General features: G+C 38.7%; 1 protein-coding gene and 1 long non-coding RNA gene across 2 annotated transcripts in view; one reads left to right on the forward strand and one right to left on the reverse strand.

Moving 5' to 3' along the window:
* The window catches only part of LOC133613248 (uncharacterized), a 114,243-nt gene that overhangs the window by 74,601 nt on the left and 13,229 nt on the right, over positions 1–26,413 (forward strand). The gene's annotated exons all lie outside the window — the stretch shown is intronic.
* The window catches only part of edar (ectodysplasin A receptor), a 123,098-nt gene that overhangs the window by 73,056 nt on the left and 23,629 nt on the right, over positions 1–26,413 (reverse strand). Inside the window, exons 2-5 of the mRNA XM_061970637.1 lie at positions 19,987–20,052; positions 15,637–15,756; positions 11,062–11,243; positions 8,524–8,609 (exon numbers count right to left, since the gene is read on the reverse strand). Coding sequence (XP_061826621.1) covers positions 8,524–8,609; positions 11,062–11,243; positions 15,637–15,756; positions 19,987–20,049 — 451 coding nt within the window. The 5' untranslated portion in view covers positions 20,050–20,052. The remainder of the gene's footprint in view (positions 1–8,523; positions 8,610–11,061; positions 11,244–15,636; positions 15,757–19,986; positions 20,053–26,413) is intronic.

The following is a 26,413-nucleotide window of genomic DNA, read 5'->3' on the forward strand; positions in this document are numbered from 1 at the left end:
GCTCTCATAACACCTGAGCAGTGCCAGAAACTCATCGACTCCATGCCACGCCGCATTAACGCAGTAATTGAGGCAAAAGGAGCTTCAACCAAGTATTGAGTATTGTACATGCTCATATTTTTCATTTTCATACTTTTCAGTTGGCCAACATTTCTAAAAATCCCTTTTTTGTATTAGCCTTAAGTAATATTCTAATTTTGTGACACACGGAATTTTGGATTTTCATTTGTTGCCACTTCAAATCATCAAAATTAAATGAAATAAACATTTGAATGCATCAGTCTGTGTGCAGTGAATAAATATAATGTACAAGTTACACCTTTTGAATGCAATTACTGAAATAAATCAAGTTTTTCAAAATATTCTAATTTACTGGCTTTTACCTGTGTATATATATATAAAGTCATTATTTTAAAAAAATATAAAAAAACATATACTATATATATATATATATATATATATATATATATATATTTATATATATGTGTTTTTTTAATATTTTTTTAAAATAATGAATTTATTTAGAATTATGATTAATCAAAACTATTTATGTGCAGCCTAATATGGGGGGGTTACCCACATATGCGGTCCTCTCCAAGGTTTCTCATAGTCATTCACATCGACGTCCCACTGGGGTGAGTTTTTCCTTGCCCTTATGTGGGCTCTGTACTGAGGATGTCGTTGTATATATATATATATATATTTTGGTGCCGGTAAATGTATTTTGATACTTTTCTAAATAAAGGGGACCACAAAAAAATGTCATTATTGTCTTTATTTGAACAAAAAATCTTAGTGTACATGAAACATATGTTTATTATTGTAATTTAGTCCTTAAATAAAATAGTGAACATACTAGACAACTTGTCTTTTAGTAGTAAGTAAACAAACAAAGGCTCCTAATTAGTCTGCTGACGTATGCAGTAACATGTTGCTCCGCCGCTCCCAGTCTGTGGAACGCTCTCCCTGACCACCTGCGGGCACCACAGACTGTGGATGCTTTTTAAAAAAAAAAAAGGCTTAAAAACCCTTTTTTTTTTTTAAAGCCTTTTTTTTTTTTTTAGATGTATGCATACTAGTTCTAGCTATTTAGCTGTTCTAGTTTTTATTTTTATTCATTTTTTATTCATATATTTTTATTTTTATCATTTTTTTAATACACTGTAGCACTTTGAGGTTGTTTACTCAATGTAAAGTGCTTTTTCCAAATAAAATCTATTATATTGTGTCATTTATCATTCTAGTATTTTGTCTACATTATGAGGGACAAACTGTAAAAATTGATTAATAATCTCCTTGTTCATTTACTGTTAATATCTGCTTATTTTCTTTTTCAACATGTTCTATCTACACTTCTGTTCAAATGTAATCATCACTTATTCTTCTCTTCTTTGATACTTGACATTAGTTTTGGATGATACCACACGTTTAGGTATCGATCCGATACCAAGTAGTTACAGGTCATATTCAAAGTCCTCCTGTGTATTTCATGACTTTACAAACAAAATGTAAATTTTTTAAAAACGAAAGAAGATTTTGTGCTGCTAAAAAAATGCCGATATAATCATAGTAATATTGACTAGATACACTCCTGTACTCGGTATCATTACAGTGGATGTTAGGTGTGGATCCACCAATGTCGTTTGTTTACATTGTGACGCCGTTGAGCTATTGCATCCTCCTACGGTGTGTAGTGAAGCATGTTTAGCTATTCCTCGTCCTCCAGTGATAACACAGGATGGATGTTAGCCGCTAGCTAACTAGCCATGTCTTTAAAGCACCTCTTCCTGAGGGCGTTCCAGTGTTATAACTTCACCTTTATCTTTACTTTTTACACCAAAATGCGTCCTTTCTCCCTTTTCTGTCTACACACTGTGTCTGCTTGTAAGTACTCCGTGTCTGTGCGCTGCCGAACATGCTCCTCTGCTCGTAAAACCAGCAATGTCGGGACGTGATGACGACGGAGGGTTGGGGGACAGGTAGTTTTTAGAGGCAGTATAGTACCGAATATGATTCATTAGTATCGCGGTACTATATTAATACCGGTATATCGTACAACCCTAGTACACACACACTTCCAGAAACACACACACACACATATGTGTGGCTCCAAACATTTTGCAGAATGTGTTTACACTCCCTGGATGAGATTATAAGCCTGAACTGGAACTCTGTTGAGGGTCTTGTGGTTTTGTCTCTTGCAGAATTATAACACACACACACACACACACACACACACACACACACACACACACACACACACACACACACACACACTACACTATTCATGTTTAAACATGTCAAAACTAAGTAAAAGCGCGGTAAGATTTATGTGATAGATTGAAGACCAAAGCCTGACAAACAAAATAAAAGGGAAAAATGTGGGAATTGTGATACTTGGAAAAATGTCCAATTCATCTCAATGGGAACTTCCTGGAAATTTGGGATTTTTGGGAAAAGCGTGATTTTTTTTTAAAAATGATTAGGGGCATGAAGGTCCTGAATGAGCTGAATTGGTTGGTGTTGGAATTGTTTAAATCGAGCAAGAAATATTGAAGTAGTAAATGGTTTTAGGGAAATTCGGGAAAATGTTGATTTTTTTTTTTTAATGGTAAAAAACTTGAATGGTCTGAATGAGTTAAAACGGTTGGTGTTAGACTTTTCCAAATCTGTCGAGAAATGTTAAAATAGTAACATGTTGAATTGAGAAATGGTATTATGGAATTCCTGGAATTTCGGGAAAACCGGGAATTTTTTCAGTTCAGAAAACGAGTTTGTTTTTTTGTCCCGATTAAGAGGAATGTTTTGACAGTGGAACGTTTGAAGTGGGTTAAAAAATGTGGGAGGAGTAGTCGACAGAAAAAAGGGTGGAAATAGGGCGTTGGAAAACCAGGAATTCTGGAAAACCTTGGAATTTTTTTTTACTTAAACAAAGGTATTTTACATTTTTAGAACGGTGAAATGTGTTGAAGGTGGAATGGTTTGAATGTGGAAGAGTTGGAACGTAGGCTGAATGTAGAAATGGTTTAAATGTTGAAATCGTTTAAACGCAGAAATTGGTTTGAATGTTAGAATGTTTTTAATATTGAAGAGTTTGAATTTCCAGGAAAACCGGAATTTCGTTTGGAACTTTGGAAAGTGTTAGTTTGAATGGTCCAGGATGAGTGGAATGTGTTCATGTTGGAATGGTTTGAATTCGTTGAAAAAGGTCGGAAATGTGCAACTTGGAAACATGTCTCATTCATTTCAATGGGAAATTCCTGGAAATTTGGGATTTTTGGATTCATTGAAAATGATTAGGGGCATGAATGTCCTGAATGAGCTGAATTGGTTGGTGCTGGAATTGTTTAAATCGGGCAAAAAATATTGAAGTAGTAAATAATTTTAGGGAAATTCGGGAAAATCGTGATTTTTTTTTATTTAAAAATGGTTAAAAAAAAACTTGAATGGTCTGAATGAGTTAAAACGGTTGGTGTTGGAGTTTTTCCAAATCTGTCGAGAAATGTTGAAGTAGTAACATGTTGAATTGAGAAATGGTATTATGTAATTCCTGGAATTTCGGGAAAACCGGGACTTTTTCCAGTTCAAAAAACATGTTTGTTTTTTTGTCCCGATTAAGAGGAATGTTTTGACGGTGGAACGGTTGAAGTGGGTTGAAAAATGTGGGAGGAGTAGTCGACAGAAAAAGGGTGGAAATAGGGCTTTGGAAAACCAGGAATTCTGGAAAACCTTGGAGTTTTTCTTTGCTTAAAAAAAAAAGGTAGTTCAAATTTTTAAAACGGTGAAATGTGTTGAAGGTGCAATGGTTTGAATGTGGAAGAGCTGACGCTGAACTGAAATGCTAATGGAACGTAGGATGAACGTTTAAATGTTGAAATCGTTTAAACGCAGAAATTGGTTTGAATGTTAGAATGCTTTGAATATTGAAGAGTTTGAATTTCCAGGAAAACCGGAATTTGGTTTGGAACTCGGGAAAGTGTTAGTTTGAATGGTCCACGATGTGTGGAATGTGTTGATGTTGGAATGGTTTGAACTGGTTGAAAAATGTCGGAAATGTGCAACTTGGAAACATGTCCCATTCATTTCAATGGGAAGTTCCTGGAAATTTGGGATTTTTGGATTCATTGAAAATGATTAGGGGCATGAATTTCCTGAATGAGCTGAATTGGTTGGTGTTGGAATTGTTTAAATCGAGCAAGAAATATTGAAGTAGTAAATGGTTTTAGGGAAATTCGGGAAAATCTTGATTTTTTTTTTTTTTAAATGGTAAAAAACTTGGTGTTGGAGTTTTTCCAAATCTGTCGAGAAATGTTGAAGTAGTAACATGTTGAATTGAGAAATGGTATTACGGAATTCCTGGAATTTCGGGAAAACCAGGAATTTTTCCAGTTCAAAAAACAACTTTGTTTTTTTGTCCCGATTAAGAGGAATGTTTTGACGGTGGAACGGTTGAAGTGGGTTGACAAATGTGGGAGGAGTAGTCGACAGAAAAAGGGTGGAAATAGGGCTTTGGAAAACCAGGAATTCTGGAAATCCTTGGAATTTTTTTGTACTTAGAAAAAAAAAAGGTAGTTTACATTTTTAGAACGGTGAAATGTGTTGAAGGTGGAATGGTTTGAATGTGGAAGAGTTGACGCTGAACTGAAATGCTAATGGAACGTAGGATGAACATTTAAATCGTTTAAACGCAGAAATTGGTTTGAATGTTAGAATGCTTTGAATATTGAAGAGTTTGAATTTCCAGGAAAACCGGAATTTGGTTTGGAACTCGGGAAAGTGTTAGTTTGAAAGTCCAGGATGAGTGGAATGTGTTGATGTTGGAATGGTTTGAATTGGTTGAAAAAGATCGGAAATGTGCAACTTCGAAAAATGTCCCTTTCATTTCAATGGGAACTTCCTGGAAATTTGGGATTTTTGGATTCATTGAAAATGATTAGGGGCATGAATTTCCTGAATGAGCTGAATTGTTTGGAGTTGGAATTGTTTAAATCGGGCAAGAAATATTCAAGTAGTAAATGGTTTTAGGGAAATTCGGGAAAATCTTCATTTTTTTTTTAAAAATGGTAAAAAACTTGAATGGTCTGAATGAGATAAAACGGTTGGTGTTGGACTTTTCCAAATCTGTCGAGAAATGTTGAAGTAGTAACATTTTAGGCTTCATAATGGGCCACACATTTTCAATGGGAGACAGGTCTGGACTACAGGCAAGCCAGTCTAGTACCCGCACTCTTTTACTATGAAGCCACGTTGATGTAACCCGTGGCTTGGCATTGTCTTGCTGAAATAAGCAGGGGCGTCCATAGTAACGTTGCTTGGATGGCAACATATGTTGCTCCAAAACCTGTATGTACCTTTCAGCATTAATGGCGCCTTCACAGATGTGTAAGTTACCCATGTCTTGGGCACTAATACACCCCCATACCATCACACATGCTGGCTTTTACACTTTGCGCCTATAACAATCCGGATGGTTCTTTTCCTCTTTGGTCCGGAGGACACGACGTCCACAGTTTCCAAAACCAATTTGAAATGTGGACTCGTCAGACCACAGAACACTTTTCCACTTTGCATCAGTCCATCTTAGATGAGCTCGGGCCCAGCGAAGCCGACGGCGTTCCTGGGTGTTGTTGATAAACGGTTTTCGCCTTGCATAGGAGAGTTTTAACTTGCACTTACAGATGTAGCGACCAACTGTAGTTACTGACAGTGGGTTTCTGAAGTGTTCCTGAGCCCATGTGGTGATATCCTTTACACACTGATGTCGCTTGTTGATGCAGTACAGCCTGAGAGATCGAAGGTCACAGGCTTAGCTGCTTACATGCAGTGATTTCTCCAGATTCTCTGAACCCTTTGATGATATTACGGAGCGTAGATGGTGAAATCCCTAAATTCCTTGCAATAGCTGGTTGAGAAAGGTTTTTCTTAAACTGTTCAACAATTTGCTCATGCATTTGTTGACAAAGTGGTGACCCTCGCCCCATCCTTGTTTGTGAATGACTGAGCATTTCATGGAATCTACTTTTATACCCAATCATGGCATCCACCTGTTCCCAATTAGCCTGTTCACCTGTGGGATGTTCCAAATAAGTGTTTGATGAGCATTCCTCAACTTTATCAGTATTTATTGCCACCTTTCCCAACTTCTTTGTCAGGTGTTGCTGGCATCAAATTCTAAAGTTAATGATTATTTGCAAAAAAATAAATGTTTATCAGTTTGAACATCAAATATGTTGTCTTTGTAGCATATTCAATTGAATATGGGTTGAAATGATTTGCAAATCATTGTATTCCGTTTATATTTACATCTAACACAATTTCCCAACTCATATGGAAATGGGGTTTGTAAATCGAGCAAGAAATATTGAAGTAGTAAATGATTTTAGGGAAATTAGGGAAAATCTTGATTTTTTTTTTTAAAAATGGTAAAAAAAACTTGAATGGTCTAAATGAGTTGAAATGGTTGGTGTTGGAGTTTTTCCAAATCTGTCAAGAAATGTTGAAGTGTTCATGTTGAATTGAAAAATGGTATTACGGAATTCCTGGAATTTTGGGAAAACTGGGAATTTTTCCAGTTCAAAAAATAACTTAAGTTTTTTTGTTCTTATTAAGAAGAATGTTTTTTGATGGTGGAACGGTTGAAAAATGTGGTAGGAGTAGTCGCCAGAATAAAGGGTAGAAATAGGGCTTTGGAAAATCAGGAATTCTGGTTAGGAAAGTTCCTTCTGGTTACAAGGAGATGACCGAAAAACCTATTTTTAAAAATGTATTCTTATAAAAAAATATATATTTACATTTTTTTTTTTTTATCGATTTTTGAAAATTGTGAATCGATTACAATCAGGATGAATAATAATCAAAATTCAAATGTGAATGGATTGCTGTACCGCATTTATGACTGTGCTCATATTAGTACACACTGACAAATATATATATATACATACATATATATCTGACATCACATTGACAAAGATAAGACCTTCTGGAGGAAGGTTCTGTGGTCAGATGAAACAAAAATTGAACTGTTTTGACCACAATACTGCCGGAGGCAGATATTTACATATATCCGAATTTAAGTGTTACTTCTTTTATTTCATAATCATATTACAAAACAGCTAGTGTTTTTCTTACAATTGTGGTCTTTTGGTTGTCTGCAAAAACTGTGTGCTTAACCTTGAGTGAGGAATGTAAGAAAGAGAGATACTCCTTTCTCTTATCTAGCCTTATGTCCAGGTGCAGAGGACAATGGGCATGTGTTTTGGCTGGAGGGACATGACTGCGAGGGTGGGAGAGAGAGAGACTTAAGAGGGGAGAGGGTTTTTCGGGGGGGGGCAGACCATCTTGGCGGCGCGATTGAATGTTCTATGCTGGACTGGTCTCAATGTATATGCAAAGCTTTGCAAATATATTACAAAATACCTATTCTGTCTCTGGTGGTTTTTCTACTCAGCTTTAAGTGTCGTAAAGAGCTTGGGAGCGACTTGTGACTTGAATTCCCTGGGAGGAACAACTGGTCCAAATGCAACAATACCCAGCAATATGTTTGGAGAAAAAAAAGTGAGGCCTTTAATCCCAGGAACACCATTCCTACCGTCAAGCATGGTGGTGGTAGTATTATGCTCTGGGCCTGTTTTGCTGCCAATGGAACTGGTGCTTTACAGAGAGTAAATGGGACAATGAAAAAGGAGGATAACCTCCAAATTCTTCAGGACAAGCTAATATCATCAGCCCGGAGGTTGGGTCTTGGGCGCAGTTGGGTGTTCCAACAGGACAATGACCCCCAAACACACGTCAAAAGTGGTAAAGGAATGGCTAAATCAGGCTAGAATGAAGGTTTTAGAATGGCCTTCCCAAAGTAGTGACTTAAACATGTGGACAATGCTGAAGAAACAAGTCCATGTCAGAAAACCAAAACATTTTGCACCAATTTTGTCAAGAAGAGTGGTCAAAAATTCAAGCAGAAGCTTGTGGATGGCTACCAAAAGTGAAACTTGCCAAGGGACATGTAAGCAAATATTAACATTGCTGTATGTATACTTTTGCTCACATTTTCAGTAGACCCATAATAAATTCATAAAAGAAGCCAACTTCATGAATGTTTTTTGTGACCAACAAGTATGTGCTCCAATCACTCTATCACAAAAAAATCCTCTGTACAGTCTGCATGGCGAGCAGCAATAATGGAGGAAAAGACTTTGTGTAAAAAGTATCAGTACAAGCGCTGACATACTAATCATCTTCTTAATAAGCTATGTTAATTACTGCACACAGTCTGGAGTCAGGCTCATTTAGCAAATACAAGGCAAGTGTGTGCCTGCCTTCACTCAGCGACTTCACCTCCCGAGTATCAACTCTGCCATTATTCGGACACTTTGAAGACTGTAATTACAGTCAAATGCACAGGGGCCTAATTATGACCCAAACAGAAGAAGGCCTTCTCCAAAAATGAATCTACTTTAGCTAAATATCTGAAGTTTAAAAACAACTAAAGCTGGAGATGTTTGGATCAAAAACAAAAATGTTTACATTCTTTGGTGTTGGGCGGGGCGTTCTGGCAGGAGTGACAGACCATCCCGTAGAGGTTCCTGGGTCTGTTCTCCAGCATGTAGTACCTGCATGACAAACATGTGAGTAGAATCAGTTCTGAGAGTGGAATGTTTGAGCATGCACACGTACAGTAAGTACAGTAGAAGGTAAAGCTGCCTTTGGAGACTAAGACTGTACACTTGGAAGAATGTTCTTGTGCCTTCCATCCATCTTCTGCCACTTATCAGAGGTCAGCAGCCTAAGCAGGGAAGCCCAGACTTCCCTCTCCCCAGCCACTTCGTCCAGCTCCTCCCGGGGGATCCCGAGGCGTTCCCAGGCCAACCGGGAGACATAGTCTTCCCAACGTGTCCTGGGTCTTCCCCGTGGCCTCCTACCGGTCGGACGTGCCCTAAACACCTCCCTAGGGAGGCGTCCGGGTGGCATCCTGACCAGATGCCCGAATCTGGCTCCTCTCCATGTGGAGGAGCAGCGGCTTTACTTTGATTTCCTCCCAGATGACAGAGCTTCTCACCCTATCTCTAAGGGAGAGACCCACCACCCGGCGAACGAAACTCATTTGGGCCGCTTGTACCCGTGATCTTGTCCTTTCGGTCATAACCCAAAGCTCATGACCGTAGGTGAGGATGGGAACGTAGATCGACCGGTAAATTGAGAGCTTTGCCATCCGGCTCAGCTCCTTCTTGACCACAACGGATCGATACAGCGTCCGCATTACTGAAGACACCTGTCGATCTCACCATCCACTCTTCCCTCACTCGTGAACAAGACTCCGAGGTACTTGAACTCCTCCACTTGGGGCAGGGTTTCCTCCCCAACCCGGAGATGACACTCCGCCCTTTTCCGGGCGAGAACCAAGGACTCTGACTTGGAGGTTGCTGATTCTCATCCCAGATATTCTAGAATATTTTAGAATATTCTAGTGACAGGTGAAGAACTGTAACCCAAAGGCACCAAACAAGACTTGCTACCCAGTGAAGACCAAACATAAGGAAGGTCTGTTAATGACTCATAGTAATTACATCATTACTTAAATATAGTATGATTGGTGTACCCCGCCTTCCGCCCGATTGTAGCTGATATAAGCTCCAAAGCCCCCCTCGACCCGAAGGGAATAAGCGGTAGATAATGGATGGATGGATGATTGATTTATTTAATGTAATGTGATGGAACCTAACTATCAAAGGCTGCCTGTTGTGATGGACAAGAGAACTGAGAGCCCTCAGACTTTGGCGATCTCGGAACTGAGTCGCAAATTGGATAACATCTTGGAGATGCAAGACTAAAATAATGATCAAGTTGAGAGCCACAACGGACAATTGGAATAGACAAACCACTGGAATGCGATCGCTTGCTTTAACCCGGAGGTCAGCAACACGCAGCTCTAGAGCCGCATAGCGCCGCCTTAGGCCCCTTCTACACTAAGGTTATCCAGGGTAAATCCCACCTAACCGTATCCTTGTCCACACACACACAATGGTCGTTTAAGACCCCCTGGCCCCCTCTGTCCACCGGCGCAACGCGACCTACTACGCATGTGCGGAATATGTGCACAGCATAGTCACCTCCAGTGTTGCTTTGTGTGCAAGTTCTAAAATGTGTAACTTATCTGAACAATATCCAGAGTTGTGGTATTTCAATTAACTGAAATCCAGTGTGCTGTGGGTAGGGATGATATTCGAAACCGGTTCTCCCGGTTGTTCGATAAGAAAAGAACCGTTCGATAAGAAAAGAACCGATTCCATGGACTCGAATCCCTTTTTGAGAACCGGTTCCCGTTATCGAGGCCACTATAGTAAAGAAAAAGAGTTGGTTCTTTATTCGAATCCCTGGGAACGAATCCCGTCCCACAAGAAATGCCCTGTGGGACATTGAGTCGTTGAGTCCGCGACATACATGGCGGACAATAACTGATATGCCAGTCCAAAAGCATTCGCCGTTTTCCGTAGTCTTCCCTCGACGGCCAGGTAATACAAAGCACACGCTACCTTTTTCGCTAAGTAGAATCACTGCTGACCTAGACCTTGGAAAGTTCTCTTGCCGTCTGAGAAGTGTTGTATCCCAAATAGCTGCAATGGCTTTCTCTTAAGGTATTCATGTGTGATTTCCACAAGCGTCTGTACATGTAGAAGAAGGAGAAACACGGGCATGTCTCGATGACTCGCCTCCACATTTCTAGTGGTTCGCTCCGAGTTACGGAACCGCTTTATTATGAAGCTGGCCGTGGCGCGTTCTTTCTGACGTCACTTTCTGTGTGGGGCGCGGTCTTTCTGGTGTCACTTCCTCTCCGAACTCACTTTGTAAACAATCAATGAGTCCATACAAAGCTGACTTTTTGTTTGAATTTAGACCTCGCTTGCTGATGCTTTGGTTGCACAGTAAGGGCTGGTCTCCTGAAGCTTCAGTAAAACTTGGTATGGTATACTGTAGTCACTCACAGACCTAATCCTACAAGATTGCCGTTTGCCTGTCCTGTCCCCCGTGACTCGTCAGTGTTTGTGTGCCAGTGTGCAGTTTTACCCCGGTAAACACGGCCCGCACTCCGCGTCGCTGTCCGGCGTCCCCGCCACCCGCACGGCGGCTTTGTAGAGGGCGTCGCAGTCCTTGTGTCGTCTGCAGATCTCATATTTGCCTTTGGAGTACTTGCCATGCGGACACGGCACACAGGAGAAGTCCTCGTCCTTCACGCCGTAGCCACAAGTCTAAGCACACACAGACAGACAATCACAGTCGTCATTCCCGAGTCCGGGCAGACTGGAAGGTTAGCGTGAGAGTACTTTGATCTGAAAGAGGATGTTGTTCCCCTCCAGGCTAAAGAGGACTGAACAGGAAGTTAATACTGCTCTCCTCCATCAAACCATCAAACAGCTGAATAGTTTCTTGTCATTTGGTGTTCCTGCAGGGAGGAACACGATCACATGTGCACTCATTAGGGCCACTTTCCCCTCTCAACGTACTTTCTCTTCTTCTTCTTAATAGTCTCTTGTGTTCAGGCTTTGTTGACAATTGTTCCTTTGCAATATTCATGATCTACAGTAGTGTGTGTAGTTCTTCTTGTTCTGACTTTAGAGTTTTACACTCGCTAGTGTTCATTTTGGTCCTCCAGAGTTTAGGACTTTCTATTTGCATCGAAACATTTACTGTACCTTGTAGGGCAGGGGAGTCAAAGTCAAGGCCCGCGGGCCGAATTAATTATCTATGCCCCCGCCCCCGGGATGATATTTGATGAGTATTAGAACCGGCCTGCCTGCTGCTAGTTAACTCTTTATGTATGTGATCTTTGACAGAATACTAGTTCAATCTTTATACATATGATCTTTGACAGATTACTAGTTAAATCTTTATATTAATGATCTTTGTTCAATCTAGTTCAATCTTTATAAAAGTGATCTTTGGCGGATTACAAATTAAATCTTTATATATGTGATATTTGATAGATTACTAGTTCATTTTTATACATATGATCTTTGACAGATTACTAGTTAAATCTTTATATACGTGATCTTTGACAGATTACTAGTTCAATCTTTATATATGTGATCTTTGATAGATTACTAGTTCATTTTTATACATATGATCTTTGACAGATTACTAGTTCAATCTTTATACATATGATCTTTGACAGATTACTAGTTAAATCTTTATACATATGATCTTTGTTCAATCTAGTTCAATCTTTATAAAAGTGATCTTTGACAGATTACAAATTAAATCTTTATATATGTGATCTTTGATAGATTACTAGTTCATTTTTATACATATGATCTTTGACAGATTACTAGTTAAATCTTTATGTACGTGATCTTTGACAGATTACAAATAAAATCGTTACATATGTAATCTTTGACAGATTACTAGTTCAATCTTCATATTTATGAGCTTTGACAGATAACTAGTTCAATCTTTATATATGTGATAATTTACAGATTATTAGTTCAATCTTTATAAATGTGATCTTTGACAGATTACTAGTTCAATCTTTAGATTAGTGATCTTTGACAGATAACTAGTTCAATCTTTATATATGTGATCTTTTACAGATTACCAGAGGTGGGACCAAGTCATTGTTTTGCAAGTCACAAGTAAGTCTCAAGTCTTTGCCCTCAAGTCCGAGTCAAGTCCCGAGTCAAGACAGGCAAGCCCCGAGTCAAGTCCAAAGTCAAGACTGGAAAGTCTCAAGTCAAGTCCTAAGTCCTGCATTTTGAGTTTCGAGTCCTTTCAAGTCCTTTTAATCACAGACTAATATATTAACACAGATTGTGTATGCTTTTCAAACGCTGTATTTATTTATTAAAACAAGTGCATTTTAAATTACAGGAAAGAAAATTGTGCTGACATTGCACTTTATAATAGCACTATTAACCAGTCATTTTAAACATTAACTCATTCCTTTACAGAACAAACACATTGAAAAATAAAGTGCATTACGTGTGATATATTGACTAACGTAACCCTGCTTAAAAAAAATCACTGAACAAAAAGTATGAATAAGGTAGTGAACTGCAACAGATTCCCGTGTTTGCAATAACGTTATAACGTTAGCAGTGAGTTTACAGCCTCACTGATTTAATTACACAGCAAATAAAAGTCACGTTACTTAGCCAATAAACATTATCTTACATTCAAAACTTACCGTTCTTTGTGCAACTTCAAATGCCGGACGAAGTTGGAAGTTGTTGCCTCTCCATCAGTAATTTTCGAACCGCATGTGTTGCATACTGCAAACCGTTTTGTGTTGACCACCTCGTAATTTTTATACCCAAACGAAATTATTTTAGGTATCATTTTTTGTTCACTGGCTTGTGGTTTGGACATGTCTTCTTCGTTGGTTGTCCTGCAATTTGATTGGATGAATGCTGTGTGATGAAAACAAAGTAGATCTAATTTGATTGGCTGTTGTACTGAGACCACACCAGCTGACACACGCAACGCTGATAGACAAGTACACAATGAAAAATACGGAGCGCTCCCGAATAACTTTTTCATCTTTGGGTTTTGGGGAAAGTAGCAAGTCATGTCAAGTCATGTCAATTCAAAAGGCTCAAGTCCAAGTGAAGTCACAAGTCATTGATGTTAAAGTCTAAGTCGAGTTGCAAGTCTTTTTACATTTTGTCAAGTCGAGTCTAAAGTCATCAAATTCATGACTCGAGTCTGACTCGAGTCCAAGTCATGTGACTCGAGTCCACACCTCTGCAGATTACTAGTTAAATATGTATTTATGTGATCTTTGATAGGTTACTAGTTCAATCTTTATATATGTGATCTTTGACAGATTACTAGTACAATCTTTATATATATGATCTTTGACAGATTACTAGTTAATTTTTTATACATATGATCTTTGACAGATTACTAGTTACATCTTTATATATGTGATCTTTGACGGATTACTAGTTACGTCTTTATATACGTGATCTTTGACAGATTACTAGTTCAATCTTTATATATGTGATCTTTGACGGATTACTAGTTCAATCTTTATATACGGAATCTTTGACGGATTACTAGTTCAATCTTTATATACGTGATCTTTGAAAGATTACTAGTTAAATCTTTATATATGTAATCTTTGACAAATTAAAGTTAAATCTTTAAATACATGATTTTTGACAGATTACTAGTTCAATCTTTATATATGTGATCTTTGACAGATTACTAGTTAATTCTTTGTATATGTGAATTTTGACAGATTACTAGTTCAATCTATATCTATGTGATCTTTGACAGATTAATAGTTCATTCTTCATTCATGTGATCTTTGACAGATTACTAGTTCAATCTTTATATATATATATTTGATCTTTGACAGATTACTAGTTCAATCTTTATATTAATGATCTTTCACGGATAACTAGTTCAATCTTTATATGTGTGATATTTGACAGATTACTAGTTAAATATTTATCTACGTGATCTTTGATAGATTACTAGTTAAATAGTTAAATCTGTAAGTATGATCTTTGACAGATTACTAGTTAAATCTTTATAAATGTGATCTTTGACAGATAACTAGTTCAATCTGTGTGTGTATGTATATATATATATATATATATATATATAGTCTTTGACAGAGTACTAGTTCAATCTTTATATATATTAATAATCTTTGACAGTTCAATCTTTATATATATATATATATATATATATATATATATATATATATATATATATATATATATATATATATGATCTTTGACAGATTACTAGTTCCATCTTTATATATATATATATATATATGATCTTTGACAGATTACAAGTTCCATCTTTATATTTGTGATCTTTGACATATTACTATTTAAATCTTTATATTAATGATCTTTGACAGATAACTAGTTAAATCTTTATACAGTATATGTGATATTTTACAGATTACTAGTTCAATCTTTGTCTGTTATCTTTGACATATTACTGGTTAACTCTTTATATATATATGATTTTTGACAGATTACTAGTTCAATCTTTATTAATGATCTTTGACAGATTACTAGTTCAATCTTTATACATGTGATCTTTTACAGATTACTAGTTAAATCTTTATATTAATAATCTTTGACAGAATTATAGTTCAATCTTTATATGTGTGATCTTTGACAGAATGGATGCACTCTGTGATGGTGTTGTGATAGAACACACCAGAGAACCAAGATACAAATGAGTGGTCCAGTGGGCATCAAACAGGCGGTCTGACTGATTGTGACTAACTTCTGAGAGACGAACCCTGAGAGGATCAATAAGTCTTCACTATGTCTCACAGGCTGTAGTCTCCACCTCCATGTTCTCACTAGTTGATGCAACATAAAAATTCCTCCGCCATTTTCGTTCTTGTTACAATCTATTAATCCACTACTCGGCTGACAACAACAGGTGCGTGTTTTCCTTGTGCCGTGCGGACCAGGAGACCGGTCTTTAGAAAAACCTGACCTGTGTTGTTTACTCCAACGAGGGCGGTAGTGAGTGAGCACGCCCACAGTGGGTGGTCTGAACACTCGGCGGTGTTTGTGTTCCAGGTGTCGCAGTGGAAAGGATTAGAAGGAAACAAGCTGAACGCTAACGAAGCACGAGCGACAAGAGTGCGCATGAGTGCACGCTGCCCACCATGTGCGGCTCCTGTCCAGGTTGGCAGGGCGGGCAGGGCTGGCAGATGTTGCCCGTCTGGTTGAGGAACTCGTACTCCCCACAGCTGGAGTACTCGGCACTGGCAAGCATGCAGCACACCTGGAGGCACAGGGAGAGGTTTAAGCCACGACAAATCCAGTGGTTAGAGTGTCCACTCTGAGATATGTAGGTCGAGAGTTCAAACCCCGGCCGAGTCCTACCAAAGACTATAAAAATGGGAGCCATTACCTCCCTGCTTGGCACTCAGCATCAAGGGGTTGGAATTGCGGGTTAAATCACCAAAAATTATTCCCGGGCGCGGCCACTGCTGCCGCTCACTGCTCCCCTCACCTCCCAGGGGGTGAAACAAGGGTGATGGGTCAAATGCAGAGGACACATTTCACCACACTGAGTGTGTGTGACAATCATTACTACTTTAACTTTTAACTTTTTAACAATGCAGACATCCAGTCAGTCTGGATGGAATGTCGACTCATTCCTGTGAGAATCCTGCGAGGGACCGAAGCATGGTGGGACCAGCTGCAGCGTGCTCAAACCACCACCGGGTAGCATCCGTGAGCAGATTTCTCTCTCAGACTCACATCAAATCTATGTTAAAGTTCAAGTTAAAGTACCAATGATTGTCAAATGATTCTCTGCATTTTGACCCATCACCCTTGATCACCCCCCTGGGAGGTGAGGGGAGCAGTGAGCAGCAGCAATGGCCGCGCCCGGGAATAATTTTTTGGTGATTTAACCCCCAATTCCAACCCTTGATGCTGAGTGCCAAGCAGGGAGGTAACGGGTCCCATTTTTATAGTCTTTGGTATGACTCGGCCGGGGTTTGAACTCACAACCTACCCATCTCAGGGCGGACACTCTAACCACTAGGTGGAGTTATGCACTTGACAAAAAAATAGGTGAAATAACTGAAAACAAGTTTTTGTATTCTATTTTCTCCAAAATAGTTGCCCTTTGCTCACTCTTGGCATTCTCTCCACGAGCTTCAAGCACACCTGTGAAGTGAAACCCCATTTCAGGTGACTACCTAGGTGATTTTTATTTTCATTTTTTTTCTCTTTTCCCCCCCCATTTTTTACCTGTATCTCACCTTTTTTGTAAGGGGCACAGAAAGTTGGCAGACCCGTCAGTGATCCTGTTCTGTCTCCCTGTAATGTTTGATCCTGTTCTGTCTCCCTGTAATGTTTGATCCTGTTCTGTCGCCCTGTAATGTTTGATCCTGTTCTGTCTCCCCGTAATGTTTCATCCTGTTCTGCCTCCCTGTAATGTTTGATCATGTTCTGTCTCCCTGCAATGTTTGATCCTGTTCTGTCTCCCCGTAATGTTTCATCCTGTTCTGCCTCCCTGTAATGTTTGATCCTGTTCTGTCTCCCTGTAATGTTTGATCTTGTACTGTCTCCCTGTAATGTTTGATACGGTTCTGTCTCCCCGTAATGTTTGATCCTGTTCTGTCTCCCCGTCATGTTTGATCCTGTTCTGTCTCCCCGTAATGTTAGATCCTGTTCTGTCTCTCTGTAATGTTTGATCCTGTTCTGTCTCCCTGTAATGTTTGATCCGTTCTGTATCCCTGTAATGTTTGATCCTGTTCTGTCTCCCTGTAATGTTTGATCCTGTTCTGTCTCCCCGTAATGTTTGATCCAGTTCTGTCTCCCCGTAATGTTTGATCCTGTTCTGTCTTCCCGTCATGTTTGATCCTGTTCTGTCTCCCTGTAATGTTTGATCTGTTCTGTATCCCTGTAATGTTTGATCCTGTTCTGTCTCCCTGTCATGTTTGATCCTGTTCTGTCTCCCTGTAATGTTGATCCTGTTCTGTCTCCCCGTCATGTTTGATCCTGTTCTGTCTCCCCGTAATGTTAGATCCTGTTCTGTCTCTCTGTAATGTTTGATCCTGTTCTGTCTCCTTGTAATGTTTGATCTGTTCTGTATCCCTGTAATGTTTGATCCTGTTCTGTCTCCCTGTCATGTTTGATACTGTTCTGTCTCCCTTTCATGTTTGATCCTGTTCTGTCTCCCTTTCATGTTTGATCCTGTTCTGTCTCCCCATCATGTTTGATCCTGTTCTGTCTCCCCGTCATATTTGATCCTGTACTGTCTCCCTGTAATGTTTGATACGGTTCTGTCTCCCCGTAATGTTTGATCCTGTTCTGTCTTCCCGTCATGTTTGATCCTGTTCTGTCTCCCCGTAATGTTTGATCCTGTTCTGTCTTCCCGTCATGTTTGAACCGGTTCTGTCTCCCCGTAATGTTAGATCCTGTTCTGTCTCTCTGTAATGTTTAATCCTGTTCTGTCTCCCTGTAATGTTTGATCTGTTCTGTATCCCTGTAATGTTTGATCCTGTTCTTTCTCCCTGTAATGTTTGATCCTGTTCTGTCTCCCCGTCATGTTTGATCCTGTTCTGTCTCCCCGTAATGTTAGATCCTGTTCTGTCTCTCTGTAATGTTTGATCCTGTTCTGTCTCCCTGTAATGTTTGATCTGTTCTGTATCCCTGTACCTGTATCTCACCTTTTTTGTAAGGGGCACAGAAAGTTGGCAGACCCGTCAGTGATCCTGTTCTGTCTCCCTGTAATGTTTGATCCTGTTCTGTCTCCCCGTCATGTTTGATCCTGTTCTGTCTCCCCGTAATGTTAGATCCTGTTCTGTCTCTCTGTAATGTTTGATCCTGTTCTGTCTCCCTGTAATGTTTGATCTGTTCTGTATCCCTGTAATGTTTGATCCTGTTCTGTCTCCCTGTAATGTTTGATCCTGTTCTGTCCCCCTGTAATGTTTGATCCGGTTCTGTTTCCCCGTAATGTTTGATCCTGTTCTGTCTCCCCGTAATGTTAGATCCTGTTCTGTCTCCCTGTAATATTTGATCTGTTCTGTATCCCTGTAATGTTTGATCCTGTTCTGTCTCCCTGTCATGTTTGATCCTGTTCTATCTCCCTGTAATGTTGATCCTGTTCTGTCTCCCCGTCATGTTTGATCCTGTTCTGTCTCCCCGTAATGTTAGATCCTGTTCTGTCTCTCTGTATTGTTTGATCCTGTTCTGTCTCCCTGTAATGTTTGATCTGTTCTGTATCCCTGTAATGTTTGATCCTGTTCTGTCTCCCTTTCATGTTTGATCCTGTTCTGTCTCCCTTTCATGTTTGATCCTGTTCTGTCCCCCCGTCATGTTTGATCCTGTTCTGTCTCCACATCATGTTTGATCCTGTTCTGTCTCCCCGTCATGTTTGATCCTGTTCTGTCTCCCTGTAATGTTTGATCATGTTCTGTCTCCCTGTAATGTTTGATCTAGTTCTGTCTCCCTGTAATGTTTGATCCGGTTCTGTCTCCCTGTAATGTTTGATCCTGTTCTGTCTCCCTGTAATGTTTAATCCTGTTCTGTCTCCCTGTCATGTTTGATCCTGTTCTGTCTCCCTTTCATGTTTGATTCTGTTCTGTCTCCCTTTCATGTTTGATCCTGTTCTGTCTCCCTTTCATGTTTGATCCTGTTCTGTCTCCCTTTCATGTTTGATCCTGTTATGTCTCCTTGTCATGTTTGATCCTGTTCTGTCTCCCTGTAATGATTGATCCTGTTCTGTCTCCCTGTAATGTTTGTCTGATCTTAAATGGGATTGTGCTGAAAATGTTAATTTCCCCTTGGGGATTAATAAAGTATTTCTGATTCTGATTCTGATACCTCTTGAAGCTCATGGAGAGAATGCCAAGAGTGTGCAAATATATATGTGTATATATATATATATATATATATATATATATATATATATATATATATATATATATATATATATATATATATATATATATATTTATAATATATATATATTTTTGGGGGGGGCAATTTTGTCTATTATTCACAGTCCTTATGTTAAAACAAAAACACTTTTTTTATTTTTTTAAACCCATTTCAGGTGACTACCTCTTGAACAGTTTTGATGTTAAAGGTGTAAAAAAAATAAAAATGATGTGGAACGTCCGGCGGGCCTTAACCAAGCTGGTTTTTTTACATGCTTTTTATATTTCTCTATGAAGTACTTAGTCCATAAGTACACAAACGTGGACTTCATGTTTAGTCACCTGCTAATTCTTATTTTTACCCCTTTTTCTCCCGAATTCCATTGTATGTTATTCTCTTCTGACGCCACCAGATGGCAGTATAAGTGTCCACATAAGTGGCCATAAGACCCCAATTCAGTAGTGTACACAATTTTGGAAAAAAGAGCTAAAAGGTGCTGTCCACACATGTGGCCACTAAGCCTTTAGAGGTTTTTTATGTGCCCGTGTCGGCTGTAGAAGCAAGAGTAAATGAGCATTTGGACGTAAACGACAACAATGAAAAGCAGACTTACTAATAATGAAGACAGGAAGATGGATCTTGTGGGTCCTCTCCTCTGGGACATGTTGGCTTCCATTCCCTGGAGATGACGACAAAAAGTGGAGACACTGTCAAAAGTGTAAGTGCAAACATGCTTCACTGCAAGTGTGTGGCCCAGATGATGTCATCATATTTTCACATGCTTGCCAATAAAGATGTCATGATGGCAGCACAACAGCCCGCGGCTCCTGTCTGCCAGCACGCCTCACCATTGGCCAACCTCCACTCGCAGAAGAATATGTGGCAAAACAATTCACGACTGGTCTCTCATCCTTGCGTGCATCTTTGTGTGCTTTTCACCTGGAGCACAGGTGTCAAACCCAGGGCCCGGGGGGCCCAGATGTGGCCCGCCACTTCATTTTATTTGGCCACTCGAAAGCCTGGAAATAATATATATCAATAAAGTACTAAATGTATTCTTTCTGACTATTTTGGTTGGAAAAAAAACACATGTACTCCATGCAATCGAAAATTTTGGACAGGCGTCAATTGCAATGAATTGGCCGATCAGCTGGCAAAGCAGACACACACGCTAGGGGAGGAAAAAAATCAGTCTAAGCCTGGGCCAAGGGGGGGAAAAAACTCATAGCCATAGCACACATAAGCATGTGTGTAAGAGGGAAACATCGAACATCAAATAACACAAAGGACATTAAAGACATTAAAATCGCAGATCTGATGTAACCAGCCATTTTTACTTACAACTACAAAAGTAAAACAAGGACAACAACAAAAAAACATAAACAAATTGTTTAAGAACAACATTTCTTAACCAGCTATTGCAAGGAATTTAGGGATTTCACCATCTAAGGTCTGTAATATCAACAAAAGGTTCAGAGAATCTGGAGAAATCACTGCACGTAACATTGAATGCCCGTGACCTTGTATCCCTCAGGGTGTACTGCATCAAAAACAACATCAGTGTGTAAAGGATATCACCACATGGGCTCAGGAACACTTCAGAAAACCACTGTCAGTAACTACAGTCGGTCGCTACATCTGTTAGTGCACGTTAAAACTCTTCTATGCAAAGCCAAAGCCATCTATCAACAACACCCCAACATTTTGTAATCCTTTTTTTTTTGTATTTACAGTAAAAAAAACAAATGTACATTTTTTTACAGTAAAATTCTAGCAACTGAGCTGCCCTTTTTTTAACCATAAAAACAGCAGTACTGTTTTTCCATTCACAGTAATATACACTGAATTTTAAAGTGAAATTATTGCAACTTACTTAATGTGTGAGCAAATTGTCCAACAGTTTAAGAACAACATTTTTCAACCAGCTATTGCAAGGAATTTAGGGACTTCACCATCTATGGTCCGTAATATCATCAAAAGGTTCAGAGAATCTGGAGAAATCACTGCACGTAAGCAGCTAAGCCCGTGACCTTTGATCCTTCAGGCGGTACTGCATCAAAAAGCGACATCAGTGTGTAAAGGATATCACCACATGGGCTCAGGAACACTTCAGAAAAACACTGTCACTAACTACAGTTGGTCGCTACATCTGTAAGTGCAAGTTAAAACTCTACTATGCGAAGCCAAAGCCATTTATCAACAACACCCCAACATTTTACTGTAAAAAAATGCAGTTTTGTTTATATACAGTAAAAAACAAACATAAATTTTACAGGAAAATTCTGGCAACTGAGCTGCCTTTTTTTTTACCATACAATACTGTTTTTCCATTCACAGTAACGTACACTAAATTTTCAGGTGAAATTATTGCAACTTACTTTTAATGTGTGAGCAAATTGTTTAAGAACAACATTTCTCAACCAGCTATTGCAAGGAATTTAGGGATTTCACCATCTAAGTTCTGTAATATCATCAAAGGGTTCAGAGAATCTGGAGAAATCACTGCACGTAACATTGCATGCCTTTGACTTTGGATCCCTCAGGCAATACTGCATCAAAAGCGACATCAGTGTGTAAAGGATATCACCACATGGGCTCAGGAACACTTCAGAAGAACACTGTCACTAAATACAGTTGGTCGCTACATCTGTAAGTGCAAGTTAAAACTCTACTATGCAAAGCCAAAGCCATTTATCAACAACACCCCAAAATTTTACTGTAAAAAAATGCAGTTTTATTTATTTAAAGTAAAATACTAATGTACATTTTACAGTAAAATTCTGGCAACTGAGCTGCCTTTTTTTTTACCATACAATACTGTTTTTCCATTCACAGTAACATACACTAAATTTTAAGGTGAAATTATTACAACTTACTTAATGCGTGAGCAAATTGTTTAAGAACAACATTTCTCAACCAGCTATTGCAAGGAATTTAGGGATTTCACCATCTACGCTGTGTAATATCATCAAAAGGTTCAGAGAATCTGGAAGAATCACTGCACGTAACATTGAATGCCCGTGATCTTGGATCCCTCAGGCGATACTGCATCAAAAAGCGACATCAGTGTGTAAAGGATGTCACCACATGGGCTCAGGAACACTTCAGAAGAACACTGTCACTAAATACAGTTGGTCGCTACATCTGTAAGTGCAAGTTAAAACTCTACTATGCAAAGCCAAAGCCATTTATCAACAACACCCCAAAATTTTACTGTAAAAAAATGCAGTTTTATTTATTTAAAGTAAAATACTAATGTACATTTTACAGTAAAATTCTGGCAACTGAGCTGCCTTTTTTTTACCATACAATACTGTTTTTCCATTCACAGTAACATACACTAAATTTTAAGGTGAAATTATTACAACTTACTTAATGCGTGAGCAAATTGTTTAAGAACAACATTTCTCAACCAGCTATTGCAAGGAATTTAGGGATTTCACCATCTACGCTGTGTAATATCATCAAAAGGTTCAGAGAATCTGGAAGAATCACTGCACGTAACATTGAATGCCCGTGATCTTGGATCCCTCAGGCGATACTGCATCAAAAAGCGACATCAGTGTGTAAAGGATATCACCACATGGGCTCAGGAACACTTCAGAAAAACCACTGTCAGTAACTACAGTCGGTCGCTACATCTGTAAGTGCAAGTTAAAACTCTACTATGCAAAGTCAAAGCCATTTATCAACAACACCCCAAAATGTTACTGTAAAAAATAGGGGGTTTTTTTCATAGTAAAAAACAAATGTACAATTTACAGTAAAATTCTGGCAACTGAGCTGCCTTATTTCTTCTTTTTTATTACCATAAAAACAGCAGTACTGTTTTTCCATTCACAGTAATATACACTAAATATTAAGGTGAAATTATTGCAACTTGCTTAATGCGTGAGCAAATTGTCGAACAGTTTAAGAACAACATTTCTCAACCAACTATTGCAAGGAATTTAGGGATTTTAGCATCTAAGGTCTGTAATATCATCAATGAGATTACCATAGTAATTCATTAGATTACCATAGTAACTAGTTTATTACGCAAAAGTGCAGATTCCAAGCATTGAAAGACTTAGTATAGTTGAAGATCATTAGAAAACATGAGTGCACATCATAATGGCAGCTACACTTTCCATCTTAAAGATCTAAACAAAATATATTTGGGAATGTCCGGCGGGCCAGATTGAAAAGCTTAACGGGCCTTAATTGGTCCAGGTCTGTGTTCCCGCTCCCTGACAGTTGCTGATATCATTTACATTTGGATTAGTTTGGGCTTTCAATCCAAATGATCAACATTAAACAAACTTCCTGAAGTCAGGAAGTCAGCCTGCCAAGTCGCATGTTTCGCACGTGTGCAGTAGCAGAGTCAGTGAATGGTGTTATTGGAGCTCCTTCTTCCATAGAGTGCTTCTACTTTCTAATCATTCACACGACGCCAGCTGTGCAACGTCACGTCCGATTTACACAGTCCATTACTTGTCAGCGCTTTAGTGTGTTTCCTGACTCGTCATTCACCGAGTTTTGTCTATTTTGTTACTCAATATGGGTTCAAAAAGGCCAACAAACCAGCTTGGAAAGAAGGAGGGATTTGCTGTGGACTTAGAAAATACTATGTTTATTAACATGTGGATTAATAACCCATTTTTACAGTTTGTCCCTCATAATGTAGACAAAATAATAGGTGTATAAATGACACAATATGTTACTGCATACGTCAGCAGACTAATTAGGAGCCTTTGTTTGTTTACTAACTACTAAAAGACAAGTTGTCTAGTATGTTCACTATTTTATTTAAGGACTAAATTACAATAATAAACATATGTTTCATGTACACTAAGAATTTTTTTTTTTTTAAATAAAGCCAATAATGTCATTTTTTGTGGTCCCTTTTATTTGGAAAAGTATCGAAAAGTACCAAAATATTAGTATCAGGACAACCCTAATATATATATATATATATATATATATATATATATATATATATATATATATATATATATATAATCAGTGACGTGCAGTCACTAGAGGCAGGTGAGGCGGGGCCTCACGTGCCATTATGGAAAGAAAAAAATGTAAAAAGAAAAAAATTAATTAAATTGTTATATGTATCCAGTGATTATACTATAAAGTTATTTTCCATTTAACTTCACCAGTTTTAGATTATTTTTTATTCAAAATCGCTGAATTTTCACATTTGCCGTTCAAATACTGAGAAGAGACGGTCAGCGATCAGCAGCGATCAGCAGCCAGTTGAGGCACGTCACTCAGTGCCTCAACATGGATTGCGCAATGACTCGGCTAACTGCTGGCCTGCTGTGCAGTGAGACCGTATTGCTATATGAATTATATTATACATTTCCATAGTTTAGTTAGCTGAGGTATATAATGTACAGTGTATTTTGTCAACAACTGTATGTGTGTAACGTATTTCTTGTGCTGACCAATCATAAAACGGCTGCGAAGACGCACTGGCTGAGGCTCGCAGTAATCCCGCCTCATGGTGGTAGAGGGCGCTAGTGATCCCGGATAATTTTTGCGACTACTCGGCTGCAGAATAAGTGACAACAAGCAGCAACAGTTAGCGATCGTTTATTTTTTCCTCTCGCCTAAACTTTTAACACGGAGGATTACATATCTAAAATAAAATTTGTTATGCCCGTTTGATTGTGGACTATTACTGACACCTTGTGGCGATGGGAAAATGCTGCGCGTCATCAGTTTGGGCACTTCCGGTTTACGATGTTAGTTCAGTTCATGAGACAATGAGAAGTAGACAAGTTGTGTTACCTCTTACAAGCCTTGGAAAAGATAAGTCTGTAAGTAAACTGTTTAACTTGTTTATGTGGCTCAATATAAAGGTGGAAAGTGGCTAAATTTGATAGTAAGATGTGTCTTGAAAAAACTATTTTTGTGCACTATTTTAATGGATGTTTGAGGACTTAAAATGGCTGCCGGTCGTGTATTTCTACCATAGAAATAGTTTCAACACTCAGCAGTGTTTGTTTGATGGTGGTGCTGTGTATTTCTGTGGAGTTTATGTTTACATATTGTGTATTGCATTTCAGTATGTTGATTGAATCATATAGTTTATACATTGTCATTGTGTGTATTTCAGTTTTACAAAAAAAAAGTCCAGTGCAAGACAAAGCAAGATCAACAACAATAAAGAGCCTAAATGGATTCATCTGCTTTGGAACTTTATTAGAACGTCCTGGATTGGTTGTTAGCTGTCTGCCAAGCTGTATAACCTCAACACCAGTGATGTGCAGTCACTAGAGGCAGGTGAGGCAGGGCCTCACCTGCCATCATGGAAAGAAAAAAAATGTAAAAAGAAAAAGTATATATTAAATTGTTAAATGTATCCAGTGATTATACTATAAAATTATTTTCCATTTAACCAGTTTTAGATTATTTTGTATTTAAAATCGCTGAATTTTCACATTTGCCGTTCAAATACTGAGAAGAGACGGTGCGGTGAACAGCAGCCAGTTGAGGCACGTCACTCAGTGCCTCAACATGGATTGCGCAATGACTCGGCTAACTGCTGGCCTGCTGTGCAGTGAGACCGTATTGCTATATGAATTATATTATACATTTCCATAGTTTAGTTAGCTGAGGTATATAATGTACAGTGTATTTTGTCAACAACTGTATGTGTGTAACGTATTTCTTGTGCTGAGCGATCATAAAACGGTTGCAAAAGACGCACTGGCTGAGGCTCGCCTCCTGCACCCCCGCTGTAGATTGCAACCCCTGGCGGGAGTGTTATATCAACTAAAGCCCACACTTAAACTTTCCACGTGCAAGATTGAATCTATTTAAAAAAGTTATTTCATAAGAAGCCAAAAAGTGCAAAAACAATAATGTTCATGTTGGAGGAGTTGTGAATGACTGCAGGGCCACAACATTAGGTACACCTGCAGACTGCAGGTGTACCTAATTCACAACTCCTCCAACACGAACATTATTGTTTTTGCATTTTTTGGCTTCTTATTAAATAACTTTTGTAACCTATGTTTATGTGCTTTCCTCTTTGTGATGTT

This window comes from Nerophis lumbriciformis, linkage group LG13 (assembly GCF_033978685.3).
Source record: "Nerophis lumbriciformis linkage group LG13, RoL_Nlum_v2.1, whole genome shotgun sequence".
Classification (NCBI taxonomy): Eukaryota; Metazoa; Chordata; class Actinopteri; order Syngnathiformes; family Syngnathidae; genus Nerophis; species Nerophis lumbriciformis.